We start from the raw sequence: 21,766 nt of genomic DNA on the forward strand, positions 1-21,766 counted from the left end.
TGTGTCAAAGCTGCTTAACATAGAAGATTATAGTAAATTGAAACTGTGTCTGTCCAGTTTTTAGAGTTTAAGTTCAGTTTAGCTCAGTTCAGTGTGGTTTAATTTTCACTGCTGAGAGTCCGAACACTGAAGAGCAAATCCATCGATGCGCAGCTCCACAAGTCCGGAACCAAGCAAGCCAGTGTCGACAGTGATAAGGAACGAACATCACCAATTGACAAAAGTGAAGTAAAAAAGAACCTAGAGAGAAACCAGGCTTAGTTGAGCACTACCATTTCTCCTAAGGCCAAACTTCTTGTGCAGAGCTGCAGTCTAGGCGCCGGAAGCTGGAAAACGCTGGATGTCCATCGTGGAAAAACTGCAGGTGGGAGAGGTCACCGGCTGGTGTACCGGCTGGCCCTTCAGGATCAATGCGAAGACTCGTCTGTCACTGGGGTCTTACAGAAATCACTCTTATGCTCTCCACTCCTCCATGAGCTCCACAGCAGCTCAGAATACGGCCTAGTCCAGGATTATGGAAACTTTGGGAATATTAAAAAAGACTAACATAAGCACAGATGGCGTTCAAATTATAGTGTCCTTTGGGAAGTGTTCCCGGCTCCGGGTGCCATAAATAATGCAGACTAACAATCCTTTAGAGGATTTGGATATCAAAGCATTTGTGTTTTATGTGTTTGCTAATGCAAGGAATCAAAGAGAACAAAATTGTCACTTTCTGATAAATTTACACTAAAATATCAAACAGAAAATGTACATTTTCTTCAGTAGGAGAAGCCACTGTTTTCCTTTTTCTTATATAATAAATTACTTGTAACTCAGAAGTCGGAATGCAATGAACGCGCTGTAGTTTTGATGCTCTTTGGTAGCGCATGGTCAAGACCATTCTGGAGGTAATAATACTTAACCAATTTGATGACAGACTTTAATTTAAGGGTATTATAATGATCAAAAACAATGTTCCAGATGTTTTACAATGTGGTCGGTCTACTGGTTTGTTCATAAATCAGACCCCCTAGTTTTTAGTGCTACTGTAATCGCTGAATCCAACGCAAAATCTACAAAAAAGTCACAAACCTTTCAATCCTGATCCTAAATTCTTATTAAATGCAAAATAATTGCAAAAAATTTAAATAATCTCATAAAACATCCAATTCCAAACCATATAAGCAAATTATATTCATTTCAGTTTGCAATTAATTGTTTTACATGACTTACATGATGTATTTGAGTGTCTCTCGAAAAATGTTTTGTGCATTTGACGTACCTCAGCTGCAAAATAAAGTGGGAGCAAACATCTATCAAACGGAGCAGTGGAACAGACAGAAAAGCAAGCAGCTTACAATGATGAAGATTGGTTCAAAGATGTGCATTTAAATTTTTAACTTTATAATGTGCATAAAATAGGTGGATGGAAACATAGCTAGTTCATTTCAATTTATCTTTATTTCTATTGCGCTTTTACAATGTAGATTGCGTCAAGGCAGCTTAACATAGATGACGTTCCAAAGCTGCCTTTTCACTGCACACAACATTTGGACACGTCTGTCAAAATAGCCCCCTTGTGGCAGCCACACAGAATGGGAGAGAAGCTGTTCTCGCAGTGTCCGAAATAAAGAAGTACAAAAGCAAGAGCCTTTATTCTATGTGCTTTCACCATGGTTGAATCAATGAATACTAGAAACTCATAGACCCCTAAGCATTTTGGAGGGAATGTGGAGACAGCATAAGAAATATAAATTTTGTTACTCATTTATGAATATAAATGTTTTTAATATAGACTTTTTCTGATTCAAAAAATAACCAAAAAAAAACTATTTCTCATTGGGCACGCTCGGACCTGCTTGGACAATACTGGATTACATCACATCCAGTCGGCCCGTCGCATATGGTCTATTCGCAGGAGTTCAAATATTTCAACGGATCCGCAGCTCAGTTCGAATCCGAATTTTTTGCATACTGGATAATGACCGCTAAACATTTTGTAGGGAATGTGGAGACAACATTAAAAAATAATATTTTTATGACTCATTTACTCTTATTCAAAAAATAACAAAACAAAAATTACTATTTCTCATTTTGAGCTTACGAACCTGTTCGGACAACACTGGAATACATAACATCCAGTTGGCCGGTCGCATACGGGCTAGTCGCAGGAGTTCAAATATTTGTCATGTCCGCAGCTTAAATTTAGTCCGAATTTTTTTTGCATATAATGATGATCGAAACTACAGACTACTCTCCACTGGAAATGAATGGCTTCCGCTCTGACGCTTGTCATTTGTCGTGTGCAGTGAAAAGGATGCTTAACAGTGGCGTTTCATGTTTATTACTGTCATTGGAACATGTAATTGTCTCAAACAAACAATTTAAACAGCATACAAACAAACTGAAATTTTACTAATAATAAATATATTTATTCATTTTTTATAAATGTAACAATTTATTTATATTAATTATAAATAAATACAATTATTATAAATATTATTACTATTACACAGTTATTGTTCTAAATAATAATTAAAATTTTAAATCGCATATGAGGCATGCGGGAATGGTTCTCTGTGCACATGCGTCAGTTTGCTTTCACCAGTTTTGTTTCAGTTGCACATAAATGGCCCGTTTCCACTGAGTGGTACGATACGGTTCGGTTTGGTACGTGTTTATTCCACTCTCAAAAGGTGTACCGAACTGTACCGTACGACTGTTTCAGCACCCTTTCGAAATGGTACCAAACATGAGAAAGGGTAAAGGCGGAGCTAGACATGCAGCTGAACGCTATCCGCTTGTTAAGTGATGACGTATGTAATACTGTTTCCGGGTCCAAGCCGCCATTCATTTGAGTGTAGAAATCATTCGTTTATGATCACGTTTTATTCCTATCACACATTAAAGTTCATTTTATACAAAATTATAGTGTACACAACAATCTCTGGGCTTGCTGCATAACAAATACCTAAAATTTAACAATTTAAAAAAAAAATGAATCACTTTCTGACATCGGATATTAGGCATGGACACATATACTGCGATCGTGATTTTCGAAAGTATTAAATCGCTTTGTAAACTTTTATTATTACCATTTCATGAGTCTCCCCATTCAGTTGAATAGAGCGCTTGGACCCGGAACCCGCTTCGCGTGACGTCACACTTAACAAGCGGATTGGTTTACAGAGATATGTCAGTCGCTCACAAAATAAGCCAGAATGAAAACAAAGGAACCACCATGTTTAAAATACACAGCCGAGAGATTACAGCGTAATTATATCTACATATAATAACGAGCCATGGTTGACCCGGGCTCAAACAAACCTTTTCGTCGTCTTGATGAACAGCAACAAAGCCAAAAAGAAGAGCAGATTTACCCTGTGCAAAAGTTTTTTTACGAGCCAGTCTGAAGCGCGAGCAGTTTTGCTTTCTTGCTTGTGCGAGCCACGCGTCTAACGTTATATTTGAAATAAAAAACTTCTTGAGCTGATGATAATAATGTGTGCTTGATTATTGACGTGCTTTTGATACCCAATCCTGTCAGAAACTAACAAACGCAAGACGCACGAAAAAACAAAGGAGAAGCTGGAAAAAAATTACGTTGACTGAAACTTTGTCATACACCACCTCCACCAAAAGAGTAGCATTGGTATCCTTTTAGCAGTGTAAACGCAAGCCTGATAAAGGTGACCCTCGACGACCCATACCATACTGTACCAGCCAGTGGAAACGAGCCAAAAGAATAACAAACTTGCGTAGGCAAAAGACGCAAAAAGTGATTGTCCCCTAATGTCTTTATTCTGGGATTACTCTAAATTAATACACTTGCTTAAAGTAAATTGTATCTCAAGGTTTTTAATGGGGCACACTTTTTGTTTTGTTTGCACAGTCCCCCTGCAAGATGCCGCCCTGGGCGATCGCCCATATTGCCCATGCCTAAATCCACCTCTGAGTTCTAATGAAACTACACTGTAAAAAAATACTGATTGCCTTAAATTTTTAGGCTGAATCAAATAAACTGTATAAATCATTTTAACTTATTTATTGTAATAAACTGACATGCTTTATAAATTTAAGTTAGAATGCAGCAGCACGAGTGGTCTTTAACGAACCTAAAAAAGCACATGTCACTCCGCTACTCATTCGTTTGCACTGGCTGCCAGTTGCTGCTCGCATCAAATTTAAAGCACTGATGTTTGCTTACAAAGCGATTTCTGGCTGCGCCCCTTCTTATCTGCTCTCACTTCTGCAGATCTATAGGCCCTCCAGAAACTTGCGTTCTGTGAATGAACGTCGCCTCGTGGTTCCATCCCAAAGAGGGAAGAAATCACTTTCCCGAACGCTCACGCTCAATCTGCCCAGTTGGTGGAATGAACTCCCTAACTGCATCAGAACGTCACTCGCTGTCTTCAAAAAGCGACTAAAAACTCAACTATTTAGTCTCCACTTTCCTTACTAATATGCAACTATGACTCCTCAACTAACTACAAAAAAAAAAATACTAATGCTTTCCTTCTTAGACTTTACACACCTAAAACTCGCCTACAGCACTTATTCATTGTTGCTCTTATAGTTGTGTAAATTGCTTCCTTGTCCTCGTTTGTAAGTCGCTTTGGATAAAAGCGTCTGCTAAATGACTAAATGTTAATGTAGACGTGAATAACTTAGTTTAATAAGTTTCAATTAACTAAAAACAAATGTCGTCATGACTAATCAAGCATATCATTTTTAACAGTGAAGTCACAAATATCAACTCGACTTCATGATTTCCACATTACATGGGCTATTTATATAAGGGTTTTTATTTTTACATTTGACATGAGGCTGAACTATATCCAAAATAGAGTTATGTTGAATTTAGCTTGCTGTGGAAAAACATGTTGCCATATGGATTGTTGCTCCTCGCTCCGCTCTCTAATTAGCCTGTTTGAGTGAACACAGACCCACAGAGTGATCCTGGCACAGTGGGTTTAATGATTGTTTCACTAACTCATGCCAATTAAAGCAGCAAGCTCCAATGAAACGCAATTTTAACATTTAGGCAGAGTATTTACAACCATCACATGCAAGAATGAGCAGACTATGATACTATATGTGCAAACTCACAATCATGCGAAGTTGGTAAGGTGTTTGGTATGGAGTCAATCTAGGGTTATATACAGTTGAAGTCAGAATTATTTGCCCCCCTGTTTATTTTTCCCCCAATTTCTGTTTAACAGAGTTTTTTTAACACATTTCTAATGATAATAGTTTTAATAACTCATTTCTAATAACTGATTTATTTTATTTTTGCCATGATGACAGTAAATAATATTTGACTAGATATTTTTCAAGACACTTCTATACAGCTTAAAGTGACATTTAAAGGCTTAACTAGGTTAATTTAATTAACTAGCCAGGTTAGGGTAATAAGGCAAGTTATTGTATAACGATGGTTTGTTCTGTAGACTATATATTTTATATATTTAATATATATTTAATATTTTAAAAAGATAAAAAATTTAAAGGGGGGCTAATAAGTTTGACTTCAACTGTTTACTTGCAAAATAATAGAAAGTTTTGCAAACAAACAATAAAGTATTGAGCAAATAAATAAATAAATGGAAATCTCCAAAAATCACAAAGCGAGAAGATAATTTGAGAAATAAAAATTAATTTTGCTGACAAAAAAAGCTGCAAATAAAAATCAAGTAGTGCAAAAAAAAAAAAAACTAAAATATTTGCAATTTTAAAAAAACTATATATGTGTATATATATATATATATATATATATATATATATATATATATATATATATATATATATATATATATATATATATAATTTATATATAATTAATTTGAAAAAATAAAACTATCAATATATATATATATATATATATATATATATATATATATATATATATATATATATATATATATATATATATATATAATAAAGAACTGCAAAGAGAAAAATATTTTTTAAGAATTAAAAAATAATATATATATATATATATATATATATATATATATATATATATATATATATATTATCATATATATATATATATATATATATATATATATATATATATATATTATCATATATATATATATATATATATATATATACATATATATATATATATATATATATATATATATATATATATATATATATATATATATATATATATATATATATATATATATATATATAATTTTTTTATTTCTTAAAATATTTTTCCTTTTGCAGTTCTTTATTTTTGTTAACAAAATTAGTTTTATTTTTTCAAACTAATTTTTCACTTTGCGATTTTTGGAGATTTGCTGTTATTTATTTATTTGTTTGCTCAATACTTAATTTGTTGCATAACTTTCTTTTATTTTGCAAGTATATATGGCCCTAGATTGACTCCATGTTTGGGAGAAAAAGTTGCTTATGCATTTACAGACAACAACTTAGTCAAAGATATCTATTTTAATACAGATCTGCAAAACAGACAAAACAAGCTGTGTTCTGAATGCCAGGCAATGTCAGTTGGTAAAGAGACACACAACACACTCTTATTAAAAGTTATATATGTGTATGATATATTGATAAAGTACATTTAAAGGTACAATTTAGAACCTAAAGTTTGCTGATTTTGTGCTTTTAAACTTTTAAAATTTGAATGTAATGGCAGCACACTGGCTTAGTGGTTAGCACTGTCTCCTCACAGCAAGAAGGTCCCGACTGGGTCAGATGGCATTTCTGTGTAAAGTTTGCCTGTTCTCTCTGTGTTGGCGTGGGTTTGCTCCGGTTTTCCCCACAGTCCAGACATGCAGTATGGGTGAATTGGATTAACTAAATTGACCCTAGTGTATGTGTGTAAATGAGTATGTGTTGGTGGTTCCCAGTACTGGGTTGCAGCAAGAAGGTCATCCGCTGCCTAAAACACATGCTGTAATAGTTGGTGGTTCTTTCTGCTGTGGCGACCCCTGATAAATAAAGGGACTAAGCAGAAAAAAATTAATAATGTAATATATATTTGTAATATATGTTGTTAACAAAAAAATCATGTTTTCAAAAATGTGCATTTTAGATCCTCAATATGCTGTTATTATGTAAAGGAACGGCCAAAAGGCATAGAAACTGTGTTTTTACTTTAAATTGTGCTCATGTTATTGTAAACAGATACTACTGTAAATAATGAATGTAAGATTGCCATATTCATTCATTCATTGTCCATTGTCACTCAAAAATACCCAAATCTGTCCTAGACAAACCACACATCCGTAGGTTTTTTTAATTGTGTATTACATTTAATCACTAGTATTTATGCATACAATATAGGCTTTTTTCATTTTTCAAATCTGAGCACTAGTAATTTTGACTGTTGCCCCTATCAAAAATCATGTTAAAAGCCCCAGCCTGTCCTCTGGTGGACACATATAAGCATTGCACTACACTGAATAAATATGTTTTCATTTCCTATAAAAGCCAGTGTGAGTGTGTTTTAAAAAGCATTGCACAAATAAATAAAACCAGACTGGCTGTTCTCATCTATGTATGTATATATATATATATATATATATATATATATATATATATATATATATATATATATATATATATATATATATATATATATATATATATATATATATATATATATATATATATATATGTGTGTGTGTGTGTGTATATGTGTGTGTGTATATATATATATGTGTGTGTGTGTGTGTGTGTGTGTGTGTGTGTGTGTGTGTGTGTGTGTGTGTGTGTGTGTGTGTGTGTGTGTGTGTATGTATATATATATATATATATATATATATATATATATATATATATATATGAATGTGTTTGTGTGTGTGTGTGTGTATATACACATACATAGTACATACATACATACACACACATATATATATATATATATATATATATATATATATATATATATATATATATATATATATATATATATATATATATATATATATATCACAGTGGTGCTGTAACATAAGAAACATATTATAGCCGTGCAATATTTTACTGCAGATTTTCAATGCTGTATAATATCTTCTTCTGTCTCTTGATGTGAGAGTGATGTGAAAGGCATTGAGAGGAACACTTGACTGGTATCTGGGTCAAGGTTTGTGTCTGGGTGGGTTGAGAGATCTGGGTGAATAATCTCATGTCAAACTCTTTCAAGCTTCAGCTGCTGTATAGGAATAAGAAACATGTTACTGTGAGCTCAGAATGTATTTCACACTTAAAGGGGCAGTTTATTTTGTATAATTCTCTTCATCTTACTGGTTATTATTTCTTTATTTTTTACTGTATATGAGGGATCTATATCAGTACATCACTGCTGATTTTCCTTCGAAGTTGTAATATACCATACCTCTGTTCTTCCTCTGGACCATGTTTCTTCAATTGTGTGCACTGTAAGAAATCTGTTAATTAACAGTTTCCATATTTTGTGATTCACAAGTGTTTTCTTTTTAAGGTTGTAAATTGCATTATGGGACCTTGTTTTCAACTCTGTCAATATTTAATGTTGATTATTCAACTCTTCAGTTTATCAAAGTGACTTTATTGACAATGTAGTAGTTTTAAAAAATATAATGTATTAGGAATAATATATAGAGCAATACGTCTGTAAAATAACAGAAAATGTATTGGCAGTTTATTACAAAGTTTTTGTAGTTTAATACACAACACCAACACAGACAACATATCACTTTAAACCATAAAAATAAAAATAAAAGTCACTTTTTCAAACTTTCAAGGTTAAAAGGTGTTGGGAGAAAGATCAAGGTGTCGTAATGCAATTCAAAAGCATAAATAAACTGGGAAAAAATAAAAACATGAATCACAAACTGCTATATTAGGAATATTTGTACAGTGTGGTTTTACAGAAAACAAACTAAATAAAGAATTTTAAAACAGGATAGTTTAGCCAAAAGACTTTAAATTCAGCCATTTTACTGAGGGATGCACCGTTAAGGATTTTTCGATAACCGATAACTCTTCAGACTTGGAGGCCGATAGCTGTTATATATAGGCCGATAATTATAAATATCTCATAATGTTATATTTTTATACAGCAAACTTCATAAAAGATTGAACTGCTCTGAATAGTTTATACTCAAAGCAAAAAAGCTATAATTTCAAAATTGCAAGGTGATTATATAGACCTATATTCATGATTTCGCATAAATCAGCATGCAAAAAATATATTATTTCCTTTTCTTCATAGCAAATTAACATGCAACTTGACTGTTGCATAAAAATAATAGGTTAAATAACAAAAAAGGATTTAATTAACAAGCAATTAAAATATATTTTAAATAAAATGAAAATTAAAGAGCTAAGAACTGAAACCAGCTAAAATGTTCTTGAATAAAACGTGTTACAGTATTGTACATGTGAACAAATTTGTCATGTACAAAAAAGCCTTTTTTAGAGGTGTTTTGACAGATTAGCGTTGGAGCTAAACTGTGCAGGACACCGGCCCTCCAGGACCGGGTTTGCCCACCCCTGAGCCACCGTACAAGAAAATGAGGCATAGATTCATCCTATTAGCCATATATATATATATATATATATATATATATATATATATATATATATATATATATATATATATATAGAGAGAGAGAGAGAGAGAGAGAGAGAGAGAGAGAGAGAGAGAGAGAGAGAGATAGTAACAAGTCATGGTACACCTGAGCTCAAACAAACCTTATCATCGTCTAGATTCACAGCCACAAAGAACAAAATCTGCCGTGTCCAGTTGTTGTTTACGAGGCTGTATAAAAGCATGAGCAGTTTCAATTTTAAAGTTGAGCTTGCGTGTGCTTGCCGCGTGTCTAAATTTGAAATAACAAACTCCTTGAGCTGATCATAATAGCGTGCGCATGATTATTGAAGTGCTTCTGACATCTGATCCTTTCAGAAATGGACAAATGCCATATTGAAGTGCGAAAAACAAAGGAGCAAATGATTCTTTCAGCAACCTAAGACATGAACAAACTGCCATGTTTAACTATGAACATCACCTTTCTGACTTTTATGAACTGGGAATGAAGGATTTGCTTTCAAACAAGAGGTTACATGTGCTGGTGAAGATTAATGAGGCAGATGAGACGTTTGCACTGACTGTGGACTATATTGTGTGTTGTTTTGAACCCAAATAAGAACTAAATGTATGCCGTGTGTAGTTCATCTGTAAGTGATGACATATCAGAGACTGTAATGAAGCTGTATGTGCTCATATATGCAGCATTTATTTGTTTATTTTACATAATCACAGACGTTACAGTAGGCTATTTTGCCCTATCATTGATCTGCAGTTATAATCAAATCATGTTCATAGAAAAGTTAGTAATGAACATTGATACACAAGTATTTATGTGTATAAAGCATCTGTTTTGTGAGAAGTGCTTCTCATATGATGTGAACTACCCCTACAGCTTTAATGTAGACATTTCCTTGCACGAGAATGAAGTCGACTGAAACTTTCTGTTGTACACCACGCCCACCAAAAGGGTACCATTGGAAAGTCTGATAAAGGGGACCCATACCGAATACCATACAATACCAAACCATATCACTCAGTGGAAACAAGCCAATAGTAGTCTACTCAACAGTAAGACACTTTTGTGTCTGTTAGTTTATATATATATGGTGGTAATGGCCATATTGATATATAACCACAAATTAATGTGATTAACACCGCCACCCAAAAAGCGCAGTAATCTAAATAGCAATATAATACAAATAATAAGAACAATATAAAATATTTTTTTCTTCAGAGTTGCCAATAAAAGTATTCAAATAAATTACATTAAATATTAAAGTATGTTTTGCAGTACAGTAAGCACAAGGGTAGCCTTTATCATTTCAGTTTTTCATGTTTCTTTGAACTACATTTCCAAATTCACCTTGTTTCTACACTATACTGTCCATCATTTTGGGTTTACCAGAGAGCACATCAGAAGTCGTTGGCTGTTTGTTAGTTTCAGAGGTGATCTTTGTAATTTTCAAGGATGAATGAGGAGGATAATGAGGCTTGAATGAAGGCGAGCTCGTTGTGAGAGTCGCTAACGAGCGCGTTCACACCCTCCTTGCGTTTCACACACATCCAAAATGTCACTAACGCGCGCACGAACACACTCACACACCGAGCCAATTTGTGTCTCCTCGGATTCCAGTTCACGCTGTTTTTCTCCACATCTTTTCCCCGTTTTTCCGCCGTGTTCGCGCGCGCTCTGAGGAACAGCATGTAACACTGTCAGGATCACGACGCCTGTGTGTATGTGTGTGATTGTGTGTGCCCGTGTGGTTTATGCGGTCGCACGCGCGCTGTGGCGGAGCGTCTTCTGCACTAGTAATAAAGCGTGGATCATGTTTTATTTTCAGCTGGTGATCATGGCAGGCACCGTGCTCATGGCGTACTACTTTGAATACACGGACACCTTCCCCGTGCACATCCAGGGCTTCTTCTGCTTCGACAAGGCGTTCTCCAAACCGTACCCGGGACCGGATGAGACCAGCAACGTGCCGCCGGTGCTCGTGTACTCGCTGATAGCTGCTATTCCCACTATAACCGTGAGTAAAACACTTCATTTCTATGAGAGCGTGAGGAGAGTGAGAACTTCAGCATCGTGTGTGTGTGTGTGTGTGTGTGTGTGTGTGTCTCAAAAAAGGTTATGTTTGTTTATGGATATATTGTTTTAAAATGCTTGTTATCAGATTATTGTTGCCTTTTTTTAGTTTTATGGTTGTAAAAATGATTAAAACAGTGTATTTTACTCGTTTGTTTTTCTTTATTTATTTTTTACTTTTAATCTTAACACTGGGATGTAAATGTGATGAATTCTAATATACATGTAGTGACAAATTAATACCAAAAATAAGATTGTTAGGTCAAAAATAATAAAAAGTCATCTGAAAAATGGTCACTAAACAAATCATCTATATCGTTACTGAATTTGTAACACATTTGAGGCTGTTATAAATAATTTAGCCAAGAACAGGTTTGGGTCATAATTTATGCTAAAAATAAAGGGACAAATATATGTGAAATTTTATGCCAGTAATGTTATGTTTCTTTTTTCATATTTTAGTATTTTTATTTCAATGTACTTTTTATTTGCATTTGTTTATTATATGTTTAAAACGAACATATATGTTTATTATATTTACAATTATATTCTTATATCTACACTGGAAAGAAATGCAGGGTTCCACACACTTCATTCATGTTGTCCCAACAGAAATCGATTAAGTTAACTTAACACTTTTAAGAAATTTATGTGGATTGAACATAAAAAATAAGTTGTCCCAATGAAATTTCAAGAATTGTGTTGCTACAGCTCAAAGTAGTTTGAACAAGTAAAAAAAAAAACATTTTGAGTGTGTTTACCGTGAAAAACCCTCAAAATATAAATAAATAAATAAATAAATAAATATAATAATAACAAACGTCTATCATAATTCTCATTACAATAATGTGGGAAAAATCTTTATTGTGGCTTAGATGTACTTTAAATAGTAATAGTAATAAATAATGATGATCAAAAATAATAGGAAAGTATTAAATGTACTTTAAATAAAAGCAGCAATAAAATATAATTAATCATCATATTCCTTAAAGTGTTTATTTTTTATTATAGCAAAATAAAAAAACATTTTCTTTAATAATATATATTTTAATAAAATACATTATTTATTTATTTATTTATTTATTTATTTATTTATTTATTTAAATTAGAGTTTTTAGGAAAGGTCTGGTCATATTTTAATAATCTAAATTTCATAGTAAATTGTTGTCATGGCAATAATATTACTAATATTATTAATATTTTTTTTTAAATTCTGTTTTAAAAAAATCATTTAGATTTCAGCATTAAACAAAAAAACAAACAAAATTCACACAGATGTTTTGAAGAGTGACATTTTAATATTACTTAAACTATATGCACAGACTAATGACAAATAAAGTTGTAGACAACAGCAAGATCTCTCTTGTTTCTCTCAGCACTTTAATTACCTCACCAAGAAAAAACATTTTTGCATTGCATTTCTTAACTCCTAATGTCACTAACACACTCAATGCATTTTTCTTCAACACATCCCATAATTTCTAAAATATTAGCCTCTACCAAATGGTTGATATGTCAGTTTATGGTAAAAGTACCGGACTTAATACATATACTAGGAAAAATCAGAATATATGAAGTGTAAGCCCAATTTACTTAAAAACATATTTAAAAAAAAACAATTTTTGTATACTAAATCATCTTTATTTTTTAAAGTATGCCATAAAATATTTCAGCTTCTGATTTAACATGCTTTATTGTTGATGTTTTTTAACATGTAGTAGTGCAACAGGATATTTTCTTTGAATTTTTATTTTTTATTTTTTTGTAAACCAGCAATGCTGTGTGTGAGAACCATTTTTTAAAACAGTCATTCTCTAGATGACAGTCATTATTTGAAACAGTCGAACATGGTCAACCGTTTGGTTGAGAAGGTGGTTAAAGGATTTAATTACGTCAAGAGGGCTTTTTTGTCTAATGGTTCAGATTTGTTCAGTTTATAAAGCATTGTGTTTTGTTAAAGCACAAAACTCTTTCATAAATCAGTCAGAGATTTCAATATGAGCCTATAAAATTAAAACTAAATCCCAAACTGAGATTTAAAACAGAGTTATTGTTTATTAACTGTGAATCAAATGAGCAAAATTATTAAAGTTAATTCCTCAATCAATGTTAATTAAAGGGGTAGTTCACCCCAAAAAAGAATATTTCCTCAATATTTACTCCCACTCAAGCAGTTCAAAACTATCTTTCTTCTGTTGAACACAAAACAATATATACTGAAGAATGTTGGAGAAAAGCAGCCATTGACATCCAGAGTGGGAATAATAAACACTGAAGCCAATAGCTGTTTTCCTCCAGCATTCTTCAGCATATTGTTTTATGTGTTCATCAGAGGAAGGAGCTCAAACAGGAATGAATAAATGGTGGATTTTGTCATTTTTGGGTCAACTGCCCCTCTAAAACAAGCTTCAGAATGACAATGTTATTCTCCATATTTTAAAAACTTTGATGCAACTTATTTATTAGATAAACTATAGAAATCTTAAGGTGCAACACACCCATAAGGAAATCATGGAGGAGCATCAGAGGCTAACGCTCAAGTGAGTGAGATGTCCAGTATGGAAGGTGCTGGTTTAGCTGGTGTCTCCCTGCCCCGTTGTGAACCGGAGGCAGCAGATTGTGGGACCACATGGATGTGCCTCCCTCTGCCAGAGCCGCGTGTGCTTCTGCTAGTGTGTGTGTATGCATGTGTTTTAGGGCAGCAGTAGATCTGTGTGTGTGTGTGTACATGAGCTGTCGGAGCCAAAACACGATCACACATAAAGTACAGCCAATTCAAGATGAGGCTGAGAGACGCATGAAATGGAGGACTTCTGTTAGATTGAGAAATGAGAGAATGTATGAGGAATCAAGCAAGGCATAGTGGGATAGAAACTCAGGCAGAGACTCATTTACAGGTGTTGTGATGGCTGGCAGGGGAGATGATTTGAGAAAGGGAATAAACTGTGCATCATCTGCTGCTTTTATCTACGTATAAGTACACGACTACTTTCCACCCAGATTTTCTTTATTATGATTATTATTATTATTGGGGTTGTTGTTGTTGTTGTTTTTTTGTTTGTTCAGATTTGCGTAATTAGCTTAAAGGGCACCTATGGTAAAAAATCTACTTTTCAAGCTGTTTGGACAGATCTGTGTGTTGGTATAGTGTATAGACCGTCATACTGGGGTGATATGAACACACCCAGTCCTTTTTTTTAATTTAACTACAAAAAAAAGGGTCGGCCAATTGGAGCTGTTTTCAAATCGATCGCACCATTACGTAGGTGTGCGATTCCCCCGCCCACCGAATTGATTGACAGCTGCGCGCATTAACATGTTCCGGTTGTCGCGTGTATATGTCAACAAGACCAGGCAGACATACGCAAAGCAACCGGGAATAAAAGGTCTGTTCTGTTCGCTAGGATCAGCAATCATCATCAAATGTGATTAAGAGTAAGTTTCACATGTTTAAAGTGTTTTAAAACAGAGTATGTGTGTAATTAATTACAGCATTTTACTTCAGCTTTACTTCATCAGCACAGCCGCGTGTCAGAACAATTATAAAAGAAGACGCTTCAATCCCGGTTTGTGGAAGTTAAATCAGGTTTATTTTGTACATTAGCATAACAGATATCCACACTTGAGGTCAGCCTTAACTAGGCTAAGCGCGCTCTGTCTGTCTGTCTGCCTGCCTGTGTGTGTGTGTGTGTGTGTGTGTGTGTGTGTGTGTGTGTGTGTGTGTGTGTGTGTGTGTGTGTGTGTGTGTGCGCGTGCGTGCGTTAACTTTGTAACAATATTGTGTGTGACTCATCAATGCAACTTCACAATACTGATTAGTAAAGGTTAGTTCTTACTGTAGTATCTCACAAACGCTACGTGAGACCTCCTTCCTTTAAGTCTGTCTGTTGTCTGACGCAGCTGAGGGAGGAGATTAAAGCACGTGGGAAGGCATGTAGAAACAGTAGGCGGGCAGAACTCGGCTTAAAGGCGCAGTACGACAAAACCACCCCCTGCTGGAAATCAGTATAAAACAGCATCTTGTAAAAGGTATAATGAAAAATCTGATGGGTATTTTGATCTGAAACTTTATATACACATTCTAGAGACGCAAAAGACTTATATTAAATCTGAAAAAAGGGGTAACCTAGGTGCCCTTTAACTAACCCAATCAAGCCTTTAAATGTCACTTTAGGCTGAATACTCGTATCTTGAAGAATATCTAGTGAAATATTATACTGTCATCATGAAATCAGAAATTAGAATTTACTTATTAAAGCGAACGTGTTCAGAAATAATGAATAATTCTGACTTCAACTTTACATACACAATAGCAGTCAAGGACGTGTTTGAGTTTATTTAGGTTTAGGTTCACTTGATGTCACGCAGCTCACTGGCATCAGCTTGTCTTGAATGGCCCACAACCAATGAAATGAAGTGTTCATCCAAAAGCAGACACGGCTGCCCTTGGGTGACGTGACATCAGTTGTCAGCATCCAACACAGACTCATCATCCGTGTTAACAGTGTGCATGTCAGCGTGTTGCCATGATGTTCACAATGGCCTGAACTCCTGAAGGTCATATTCAATTTTTGTAAGGGGCTTGCCACAGTCTCAGAGGGAGGCAAGACGTCCAGATCAGGGGCCTCAGACTCTTTAATTAAACTCATCCATCATTAGACATGTCTTTAAAAGTGCCATATACACTAAGAAATAAAGGTACTAAAGCTGTCACTGAGGCCGTTTCTTTTCAAACAGCAAACTTTTGTACCCTACTGGTAGGGATGTCCAGATCCAATCACATTATCAGCAGTGGTGTAAAGTAACTAATTACAAACACTCAAATGACTGTAATTGAGTAGTTTTTCTCAGAAATTGTAATTTAGTTAGTAGTTTTAAAAATGTGTACTTATACTTTTCCTTGAGTAAATTTTTAGTGCAGTATCTGTACTTTTACTCCACTACTTTCCTTCAACCTGCAGTTACTACTATATTTTTTCTTGTTGATGGGGATTAGAAAAATCAGTCCTGTAATTCCTGTCCAATCAAATCACATCAATAAGATCTACCTCAAAATTGCATCATAAAGATCTACCTCAAGACATGTGCACTTTACATTGCAGCAAACTGTTTGGAAGCATTAAGTGTTAGGGGTGTAATGATTTATCGTTGTACGATTTATTGCGATGCAAAAATGTCACAATATGCATCGTGGCGTTATGACGATTTGATTACGATATGACGTCCGTTTTCTCTTATTAGTTGAGCTGTTTGCACGTGAGCTACGTTCCACCTGCTGTCGCACGTGAGTTCAGATTGCAGCAGCAGTAATGTTAGCAGACCAAGATGAGTGGAGCTGAAATAGAGGATGGCCCATCCTCTCAAAATCAGACGTCTGGCAACATTTCGGTTGTCCAGTCATTGCTTTAGACTTGTCCACTTTTTGACACGCATACTGGGTCAAACATAGCCGAAGTTTTAAAGTCTTCACAGTGATTTACATACTTTGCACAGCGACATGGATACCTCCTAATGGTGTTGAAAGAGTCACATACTGTATTTATAAGGTACAATTCACCCTAAAATATCATTCTGTCTTCCTATAATGATGTATTGGCGGCCGCAAAATTACACATGACGTGAGCTGACCGTGAGCTGTTATAACAGAGGGCGGACTATGATAGACAAGCGCGTGCGTCTGCTTCAGTGAACAGAACCTGCAGGTTGTGACTAACAGGTAATAAAGTAGTAAACAACATTCAGTTTTTGGAACAGAGTGATCGTTCAGGAGCCGCGTGGGAAGTATGAACGGCAGTGGAAATGAAACCGAAAGCGTGCACATTATTAAAATAATCATATCGCATTTTAGAGTTATGATTACGACGAGGATGAACTCATTTGAGTACAGAGGTACATAAAAATGCACGTCAACATGATACACTTGATAGTGCCGACATCAGCGACGCCAAAGAAATAGTAAACTTGCCTAAACTGCTGAAAAGAGCCACAACTGTCCTGTGTAATGAAAAGACGGCCACCCTGTCACTCATTATGCCCAACATGAAGACAGCCATCCATAAAAACCTCGTAGACAGATACACATAAGTTCAGGATTATTTTATAGAACTGCTGATTACCTGGAAATGAAGATTGCACACACAAAAAACGCAAGTGACCAAGCAAAGCCTTAAGCTCTTACTGTTAAATTCAATTGAATTGAATCATTTCAATAATATTTTATAAGAAGTTTTTAAATTGTTTTATTTTTTAGAGACAGTCCTGTTTAATTTATTTTCTTAAAGAAGGTTCAGTTTAACAAGTTGAAACAAAATAAATACATAAAAAATAGTTTACTTGGTAATTAAATAAAAAAAATATATATAAAAAATAATTTATAAAAAATAATTTTCAATTTTTATTCCAAATATCGTGATACATATCGAATCGTGAACATTATATCGTGATACACATTGTATCGTGAGCTGAGTGTATCGTTACACCCCTAGTGTCCAAGAAGATGTTTAAAATCTTTACACGCATTGACCCAGAGACTGTTTAGATCAGGGATGCCCCAACACAGTCCTGGAGGGCAGATGTCCTGCAGATTTTAGCTCCAACTTGCCTCAACACACCTGCACGGATGTTTCTAGAAAGCCTAGTATGAGATCGATTAGCTAGCCCAGGTGCGTCTAATTGGGATTGGAACTAAACTTTGCAGGACACCGGCCCTCCAGGACTGAGTATGGGCACCCCTGGTTTAGATGCATGTCACTGATGAGAAGATGATGGATATTTACAGTATGATGACCGAAATGGCCTTAAACACCCAGCAGGCACAAGACGTCAACATGCCGTCAGATTGAAATTGTACCCTAACATCATGGAAACGCTGCATTTTGTTTAGAAATGAAAATCCGGTTTACATCAGAACTCAACGTCAGCCCGATGTCAATGTCCAACGTCCAATCTAAAACCAACCAAATATCAATGTCTAATGATGTTACAGCTTGACGTTGTGTCGACGTTACCACTATGACGTCTATCATATGTTGAACTTTGATTGCTATAACTGATGATTAAATGTCAGTATTTGACATCAATAGGATGTTGGTTTAAGATGTTGGCTCGACTTTGGATTTTGGTCACTTTCCAACACAAACTAAAATCAACCAAATATCAACGTCATTTGATGTCATTATTTTACATGAAAATAATGTTGTCCTTAGACGCTGGCTAGACATTAAATTTTGGTCATCTGACATATCGACCTAAATCTAACCTAATATCAGCATCTCATGACATTGTGTGCCTGCTTGGCACTAACTAAATGCCCTACAAAATGTTACGTTTACACACACATCCACAAATTACATGTCAATGCATCAACTTTTACCAGCATAATGCTCACTACTCACTACTCATGAGTACTTTTAAAAGGGCTACTTTTTACTCCTACTTTGAGTAATATTTACAACAGGTGCTTTTACTCTACCCACACTACATTTTTAGGCAAGTAATGGTACTTTTACTTAAGTAGGCTTTTACAGTACTCTTTCCACCACTGATCATCAGAAATCAGGCCCGATCACGCGGTTTCAGACTCAATTGGAATTGAAAGTTATTTCCCAATCAGGACTCGAATATATATGTACATTATTTTTTACACATCTATAGTTATGTGGTGGCACAGAGTTAGACATCTTTCTTGACTTTACACAGAAATAGCAACGCGTGCGCCATGACATCACTTTGTTGCAGAGACGCTATTGGTTAAATGTCGGCAAAGTAGAACATGGAAGCAGCTTGAAGCAGAAAGAGCAAGTATGTCTGCGGTCTAGAGGTATTATTAAAGTTGATGAACTTGTGAAACTGTAGGATATGTAAACTTGTGATTGCCTCCCGTATATTTTAAGAGATGCTATTTGTTTTTACATTTAGATTATTTTTGTATTTATTGTTGCACTAAAGTCCAATAGTGAAGAATTGATGTTGATTTTTGATTGCTCAAGCTACCTCACAGAAGTGTTCTGTTTGTTAATAGAGATGTTGGATGTTAAGGTGGTTTAATTTCAAGTCAATGGCACCTTTAGAAATATGTTTTCTAAAAAAAATAGTGACGTGTTGAATTTATGTATATATATATATATATATATATATATATATATATATATATATATATATATATATATATATATATATACATACGTATATATATATATATATATATATATATATATATATATATATATATATATATATGCATATATTCAACACGTCACTATTTTTCTTAGAAAACATATTTCTAAAGGTGCCATTGACTTGAAATTAAACCACCTTAAACCATTAAACCATATATATATATATATATATATATATATATATATATATATATATATATATATATATATATATATATATATGTATATATGTATATATGTATATATTTATTTATATACATGTATAAATACATATATATACATATATATATATATATATATATATATATGTATAAATACATATATATACATATATATATATATATATATATATATATATATATATATATATATATATATATATATATATATGTATATATATGTATTTATACATGTATATAAATAAATATATACATATATATATATATATATATATATATATATATATATATATATATACACATATGTATATATATATACATATATATATATATATATATATATATATATATATATATATATATATATATATATATGTATATATATATATATATATATATATATACATATATATATACATATATATATATATATATATATATACATATACATATATATATATAAATATATACACACATATATATATATATATACACACACATATATACACAAATTATATATATATACACACATATATACACAAATTATATATACATATATACATAATTAAAGTTAAAACTGAATGTGATGATTAATAGTCTAGCCTATTTGAGCCTTCAGAAGAGCATGTAACACATCAAATAATGACTTTTCAGAGTATGAAAGAGTGTTCACAGTTCTGATGATTAATTTGGAGGGAATGTGAGAACTGGAGACTGTTAGTATGAGTGATACAGACTGATGAAAGAAAGTCGGAGATAAACACTTTCTCCGTCAAGATCTTTACAGAGCATGATCAAAAGAGCTGAACTCTTAATGCTGAAAAGATGTCGTAAAGAAGCAGTTCAGAATGAATCGGGTTCTGCTCCAAAAGACCTTTTCAAAAGCTGCTGGTGTTTTAGGTGAGCTTTGTTTTTTGAAAATGTGAAAGCCTGAAATCTGTGACCTAGTTATAATCAGATGGTGCTGCTGTTATTGAAGTGTTTTTTTTTCTTTTGGCACTTAAAGTACAAAGTAAATTATAATATCCAGTTGTAACAGCCAAAATGTAAAAAGTGGCACTAAAGTATTGAATTGTGTAATATATAAGGGTCATGACACCCCCCACATTCGGTTCAAGTCTACCTCAGAATTTTTCAAAAAATGCATCATAATGGGCGTGGAGCTCCGCGATCAGAGGCAGGAGTGGGCGTGGCCAGCAGAGCAAGGGAGAAGGAGGGGAGTGAACAACTGTTGTCAGTCGGCTCACAAAATGAGACAAACCGTGAGGAGATTTTAAAATGCAAAGAAATAAACAGTAATTTAATGCCCTACTACATTTGTCATGCGTTATTTCATATACACAACCACAATTTATATCATTATAAAGATTATCATGTTCATATAAACACTTTAAATGAGGACTTTTCCCTCAATCCCTGGGTCTGAATGCAGACTCATTGCAGCAGGTCTCTTGCCCTGTCTTTTTTAACCATTTGCCCTGCTGGTAATTTAGTGGATTTAGGCAAACAGGAGCACGGCGATGTGTTTAAATGTCAACGAACTTCACTGATAGAGGACAAAGTCCGCCATACTCATACTGTCTCCCGACAAAAATGCTTGCTGCACACTAACAGCTTTGCTGTATCGGCCCTAACAGGATCATGGGGAAAAACATACAACAAACCCCATGGATCATGGAAACAAACACATACGACCCTTCACGAACAGCTGAATACTGTGTGCCGTGGGTTCGTGGAAGAGGTCTTACCCAGTCATCAACATAGGGTCTCACAGCTTGGCACTGGCAGGTCT

The 21,766-nt window shown here is 34.0% G+C and overlaps 1 protein-coding gene across 1 annotated transcript in view; it reads left to right on the forward strand.

The window, feature by feature from the left end:
* plppr2a (phospholipid phosphatase related 2a) overlaps positions 1–21,766 on the forward strand; it is a gene marked incomplete at its 5' end in the record, with an annotated part of 62,974 nt that overhangs the window by 18,476 nt on the left and 22,732 nt on the right. Inside the window, 1 exon segment of the mRNA NM_200456.1 lies at positions 11,374–11,562. Within this exon segment, the coding sequence (NP_956750.1) occupies positions 11,374–11,562 (189 nt within the window).

Source organism: Danio rerio, chromosome 3 (genome assembly GCF_049306965.1).
Source record: "Danio rerio strain Tuebingen ecotype United States chromosome 3, GRCz12tu, whole genome shotgun sequence".
Lineage (NCBI taxonomy): Eukaryota > Metazoa > Chordata > Actinopteri > Cypriniformes > Danionidae > Danio > Danio rerio.